Raw genomic sequence first — 6436 nt, forward strand, 5'->3', positions numbered from 1 at the left:
AGCAAGGGGCTGTCTCTCAGTGAAGTGGAAACAGGAAGGGGAGGAGGCAGCAAAGGTAGGCTTTCCAGAAAAGGCAAGATCGGGCATGTCTTGATATCTCTTCTGCCCCTGGGAAGGCTGTACTGTGCCAGGGAACTATTTTGCAATGCTACTTCTTAGTTCACTGAGAAGAAATTACATTTCCTTTAATAATCTCTGCGCTTTAGAGATGCTCTGATTACTAAGGCAAGGTCTGTTTGTTGCTAAAGGCCCCAGAATTTGAGAACATATCCGCTGCTCAGGTCTGTATCATGATAGTTCTAACATTTCTCTAGTATGCAAAAAATAGCTTTAATTATATTTGAAACAAATGGTGTATCTACATAGTTAAAGAGTGCACCCAAAGGAAATTTCAGCAAGAACAAGCCTTATGTCAATCTCACATTTGCTGTCTCTGCAGCAAACAGAGCACACAACCAATGACACTTGCACTCTATAGCTTTAGGAGATTTAGCAGTTAAGGTTAACATGAAGAATAAGCTCTCCACCTTCACCAAGTAGCAAAGACCCACTGTTTGTTATTCAAAAGGATTTGACCATAGTTTGGATGATTTCTTCAAAAACTCAGCTACTAATTTGCTCGTTGTGGCATCATCCCAACACACATTAAAAAAAAACACTTCCTCATTCCTACAGCAGCATGGACCGAAACAAGAGATGTGATCTGAAGTGGGCTCCAACCAGTCCTGGACAGCAGCTAGATGAGCAAGACCAAAAAAAGGAGCAAGCAATCAGAAATCCCTGAAGTTCAGTTAACAAGGACACGACAATAGGCAGTCTCAGCACAGACACGATTCCCACCACTCCCTGTGGAAACCTCACTCTCTCAGGGCTGCCCCTAGACCTTCCCGATGGCACAGTCAAGCCTGCCTGGGAAAACAGAGGCTGGCAGGCAAGCCTTGCCTTCCCCGTGCTGGAGGTGAGGGTCCTTACAACTCCGTGCAAGCAGGCCTGGATGGCAAGAGCACCCACCACACACCAAATTGGTTTCGGGTCCTTCAAGGACACGGAAATAGGGCTACCAGCACAGCCATGGGAAACGCTAACAGATCCATTTCCTTCCAAGGTTAAATCTTGCCTGTTGCCTCCCTAATCTCTTGGGACTAATAGCTGCAGGGCTGGGATTGTCCCTTCCTAAATATTTTTCTGTTACTTGCATAGTGGGTGCTGACCTCAGAGGGGAGTCACTGGACACTAAGGGAGTAAGCAACAGATCCTGATGTCCATTCAGTTCAACTGGTTCGTCTGCTAGTTCTGAACAAGGCAACAAATAAGCAAGCAAAAAGACCAAAAAAACCCACCAAACCAACCAACCACAAAGCTAAAAAAAACCCCACCACTGGGGAGACAACTACCTGCATGACCCTGGACACCAGGGCTTCTCCTCCTCTGAGGAAAGAGACCATCTTCACCCTACTCTCCAGCAGCACTGGGACGTTCTAGCCATGACCCAGACACAACTCCCACTAAATTCAGGTTGCAGCTCCCACAGCGCAAGCTGAGACTGTGTCACACCCTCAGCAGAGAGGATGCAACACGGCTCTCCGAGCAAGCAGGCAACACATACGTTCTGCGAGTTACTTAAAACTACAGCAGGTAGGAAACCAGCAGCAGGGAAGCAACCTTACAATAACAGTGCCAGATCTGCACATTCCTGTCTGTTTTGTTCCAACTAGATGATGATGAAGTTAGACTTGGGGCCCAGCACCTCTGCAGCTGAAAAGAAAGGAAACTAATCCACGTCTGAGTCCAGGGAAAATGTGAAGGAAGGAACCCATCCTTGAGTTTTAAGTATTTCTACTGAAATGGGTCATATACTGGCAACAGGCAAGGGGGGCTGCAGGAACAGCAATTAATAGAAGTGTCGTGTTGGGTCACAATTAATGCTGGAACCTCCAAGAAGGGCGCATGGTCTCCACAGGACGCCAAAGCCTCCAGAGATAACTAAGGAAGAAAAGCAGCAACCACAAGGGAAGAATCTTATCAAAGACTATTCTGCTGGATAAAAGCTCTAGAGATACAGATAGAGAAATGTCAGGATCTTCAGCTGACAGCCAGTCCCACTCAGCAGGCAACATCCCCAGGAGCACACGGGGTGCTCTGCCAACCTTTTTGCTGGATGCACTGAATGGAAGAAGAAAACAACCCAGGATTCCTGGTCATGTTGCCCATCTCCGGCACTAACCAGGCTTTAGTTTGCACTGCAGAGAGATCTGACACGCTGAATGGAATCAAGTCTTTACTAATTATATCTGAGCATGTGGGCTGCGTGCCCAGAATAAACTGTCCTATCGCACCACACTCAGCAGACCCTGCCTCTTTCAGGGGAGCGTGCTGGGACTTGCTGGCTACTCTCCGGGGCTGGATCCCAGAGGAACAGGACTGATGACCCCAAAAGGAATTCCTATTCCTGCCCCGCGACCTCGCTCAGCTGCAGCCTCACTGCAGTCCCCACCGCGAAAGTGAAACAAGCCATCTGCCAAGTCCGGTGACGAGGCGCTGGCCCTCTCTGAGGGATGTAACTCCTGACCGAGGTGACACGTCAGGGCCATGCGCTCTCAGCACCAAGCCGCGGGAAGGACAAGCTTGCTGGAGCAGAGGTGCCTGCTCTGCTCTGCAGGCAAGCAGCGCTCTCCACATCTAAAGCTCGGCACCCTGGCTGAAGCCTACCCAGCACAGAGCAAGACATTCCTGAGACCGGGGCCAGCCCATGGCTTTCCCCAGAACCTGAAAAGCCAGTTTGTAGGCAGATCTCTTGCAAGCATATTGCTTAAAAAAAAAAAAAAAAAAAAAGAAAGAAAAAAGGCCTGTCATGGGAAGTCCCAGAGCAGAACTAGTTTTGTGGGAGTTGCTTGTACACTGCACAGCGTTAACTTCCTTTCATGGGAAGGCACAGGAGCAGGCACACCGTTGACACATGGCCACACGTGAGAGCTGCTGCCTTCGGGGGGGGGGGGGGGGGGGTCAGGACTGATGAGCGCAGAGACCGTAACGAAGCTCGTTCCCCTGTTCCAAATCCACAGCACCTCTTGGGAGGCTGGCAGGGTCCCCGCTCAGGAATGGCACGGGCTCTCCACAAGCCCGCACACAGACAGCAGAGACCTGGGCTGCCCAGCAGTAGCCACAAGGACCTAAAGACACAGGAGGGAGGGAGGATAGCTGTTATTAGAGCAACAGAGGGTTAAAAAAAGGCAGACAAGCTTTAAGGCATGCAAGGCCTTTCGTAAAGTCCTTTTAACAATCAAATCTTGAAGGAAGGAAGTATCTGAAAGTTCATCTGTTTCTTCCAACTATATCAGCCAATCTAACACGTGTTACCTCTTCTTGCAAACCCTGCACCACTGAGACAGAAAAGCTGGAGAGCAACATATACCCACGTACTGGAGTGGAGATCCAATTCTCCTTCCAAGGGTCTGCTCCCCAGCTTGTCCCACGCAGACCCTTTCTACACCTGTGTTCACCACGCAAGGGCAGCTACTTGCCTCTGCTGCTCTATCAGCGTTACTGCTGTTAACACCCTGCACTCCCTCCTCGTCCCGTGCTTCATTCAGAAGCGCCTTCAGCTTTACTGCCTTGTCCCTTCCCATGACGTGTGACTATTTTTTCCTTTACTGCAGAATGCACAGCTTTCTTCCCAGAGGAAATTAGCAGCCATGGGGACAAAAACAGGAAGAAAGGAAACAACTCCCTGCTCGCTCCGAGACCCGGCCTGGAGACATCCCTGACCAACGCTGCGCACCCCGACGCGAGGCCAACCTGCAAGAGAACCAAGTTGTGCACAAGGAACGCTCCAGCACGGGACAAAACGCGTCTGTGCTGCCGCTCCCCTCCCCTGAGTTATGTGAGAGAAAAGCAGGAGGGTCGCTTTGGCACAGCAGGGCGAGTTAAGTGTGTGTGGGCCACGACGGGGGGAGGACAGGTCCCAAAGGACTCGGCGCTGGGGGTGCGATCCTGCAAAAGCTTTAACCAGGCTTGCGTTGGGCTGCTGTGATCCCCCGCTTCGTGACAGCGGGGCACAGTGTGAAAAGAGTTCAGGGACTCGATCCAGAGGAAAACGAACCTTTACGTGTAAAAAGCGATACGTTTTCCACCAGATCAGCGCAGAAAGTGGCTGCCGGAACACCGGTGCCAGCATCAGGGGAGGGTGGGTGGGAACGCGTGGCAAGCGATGGCGGTGGAGGGGCCTTTCAGCTCCAGCGTGGACTTGGATCGGCTGAAAGGAGCCAGGAACGCGCACCTTCCCCACGGCCGAAAGCACCGGGGTCACCGAAGAACCGCGGACGAGCCGGACCCCGGATCCACACGGGTCCGACGCTGCCACTTCTGCCTGTCGCTGACGGGGCCGGGCTCCCACCTGAGGCACCGAAGGCGGGTGCCCGGCGGGGGGCCATTTCCAGAGGGCTTCTCCCTGCTGACAGGGGTCGGGCCCCGCAGCTGGCGCCGGCCTTGCCCCGCGATCCGCCGAGGGCCGTTCCCTGCCCGGCTGAGGCGGCGCGGCCCGCGCCGCCTCAGCCGGGCAGGGAACGGCCCTCGGCGAACGGCGGGGCTGCCCCTCACGGTCGGGCCGCCAGCAGGGGGCTGCCGAGCCGCGGCTGAGGCGGCCGGGCCGCGGGACGGGACGGAGCCCGGAGCCCGCAACTCACGTGTGCGCCCTGCCCCGGGGCAGCCCCCGCCCGGACCCGCGGTCCCCCCACCACCGCCGTCACCCCGGCCCCTCGGTCCCCACTCACCGCGAAGGCGGGCGAAGCGCAGCGGCCAGCCGCCGCTCGGGTCGGGCCGCCCCCCAGTGCGGCTTAAGGGACCGGCGCCTCCGAGCTCGGCCCGCGTAGGGCGCGGAGACTCCTCCCCCGTGCCAGGGGCCGGCCGGCCGGGCACGCCATTCACAGCCGCGGCATGCAAATGGGAGATGGGAACCGAGCCGGGTACGGCGGCCTGAGTCCCGCCGGGGAGCTGCCAGCGCCCGCGGCCGCGGGACGACGCATCCCGCCGCGCCGCCGCCCTGACTCACGGTGCAGGAATGCGCCCAGCCGGGCGGAAGCCACCGGCCCGCCCGCGGCCCCCGCAGCGCGGCCCCCGCGGCCCCGGGCCTGGAGCCCCCGCCTCCCCGCCGTGTTTTCGGTGGTCCGCCTCGGGGGTGGGCATCGCCCTTCGGGCCTGCGGCCGCCGGCCCCCAGCCGAGCTGCGGTGGCTCGGTTTAACTCCGGGTTCCGTTAGCCCCGGGCCCGCGGGGTGCTCCCGCCGCCGCCGCCGCCGCTTCCCCGGAGCGCCCGGCTCTGGCAGCAGCTGTGCCCGGGGGGAGCTGGGGTGATCCCCGTGTGGGGAGCCCCGGGGCCGGGGGTCACGTTCAGCGGAGGGGACAGCACGGCTGAGCTGCCAGGCCCCGGCCGGGCCTGCCCCGGCCCCGCTGCCAGCCCTGCCCCGGCCCCGCTGCCGGGCCTGGGGAGCCCCGAGTCTCCCAGGGCAGCGTGGCTGCTCCCAGTCACCTCGCTCCTGCCGTTTCACTGTCCTTTACCTGCTCCTTGCCTCTTCCCCCCACCCCGTCCTGTGGTTCCCATCAAGTTCTTCACACCTCCATCCACATGGTTAGGGGATCGCCCCTTCCCTAAGCTGTTTCTTTCCTCCCAGCTTAAACATTTCCCACTTTGGATGGCATCCTCCCACCTTGATTGCTCAGCCATCCTCGCCTTTGTCCTGGGATCGTTGCTGAAGATTTCTCCATCCGTCCTCTCCAGAGCATCGGTCAGCACGTACTGCTCACACAGAGGTTTGCTAGAGCTCCAGCAAGACCTGCAGCATGCACATCCCTCTTCAGCAGGTCCCCAACCCACAGCTGCGGGGGCTTTTTATATTAGTAATAACTGAGGGGGCACATATTCCTTGCCATCTTACTGCATCTTCCCTGCCAACCTGCATGCGAGAGCGACAGACGAGCGGGAGAGCCACCGGCGCTCCCTGCGAAGGGTGAGCTCATCGGTACCGCACCCACCCCTGCGTGCCCACACACAGCAACGGCAGCCGTGCTTCGAAGGCAGCCCCCCAGAGAGCCCTGCTAACTACATTGCGTCTCATTAGCTAATGAACAAACACAGATCAGCCCCAGATAGTCCTGGCTGAGGTGGAGACCAAATTGCATGCAGAACCCGGACTGGCCTCAAAGCTTCATGAAGCTTAATAGGCACAAATTATTTTCAGATGTTTCTACCACATAAACAAGGAAAAGAAGTGTCCAGTAACGTAACAGAGCAGAGATGAACTCGCAGGCCCTTCAGCACCTCCCAGGAGGAACGCTCTGGAGCCAGAGTGTGACTCTGACCCACCCCTGCTCTTTCTTAGCCTCCTGCCAACAGTACGTGCATTTTGCAAGAAAAACAAAGCTCTTTCACCAAAACGTGATTTC

At 56.8% G+C, this 6436-nt stretch overlaps 1 protein-coding gene across 7 annotated transcripts in view; it reads right to left on the reverse strand.

Annotated features, from left to right (window-relative positions):
* The window catches only part of RHBDF1 (rhomboid 5 homolog 1), a 40275-nt gene extending 34462 nt beyond the window's left edge, over nt 1-5813 (reverse strand). For 3 of the 7 annotated variants that reach the window (XM_087734592.1, XM_087734587.1, XM_087734586.1), the window contains exon 1: nt 5701-5719. In XM_087734592.1, coding sequence (XP_087590718.1) covers nt 5701-5717 — 17 coding nt within the window. In that variant the 5' untranslated portion in view covers nt 5718-5719. Of the gene's footprint in view, nt 1-4099; nt 4119-4769; nt 5032-5700 lie in introns of those variants that run through there. The other 4 variants (XR_015699287.1, XM_087734588.1, XM_087734590.1 and 1 more) reach the window with 4 other exon arrangements.
* Between the last annotated feature and the right edge of the window lie 623 nt (nt 5814-6436).

The sequence above is a fragment of the Nipponia nippon genome, unplaced genomic scaffold (genome assembly GCF_047370975.1).
Source record: "Nipponia nippon isolate SJK-2023a ecotype South Korea unplaced genomic scaffold, ASM4737097v1 scaffold_5, whole genome shotgun sequence".
NCBI lineage: Eukaryota > Metazoa > Chordata > Aves > Pelecaniformes > Threskiornithidae > Nipponia > Nipponia nippon.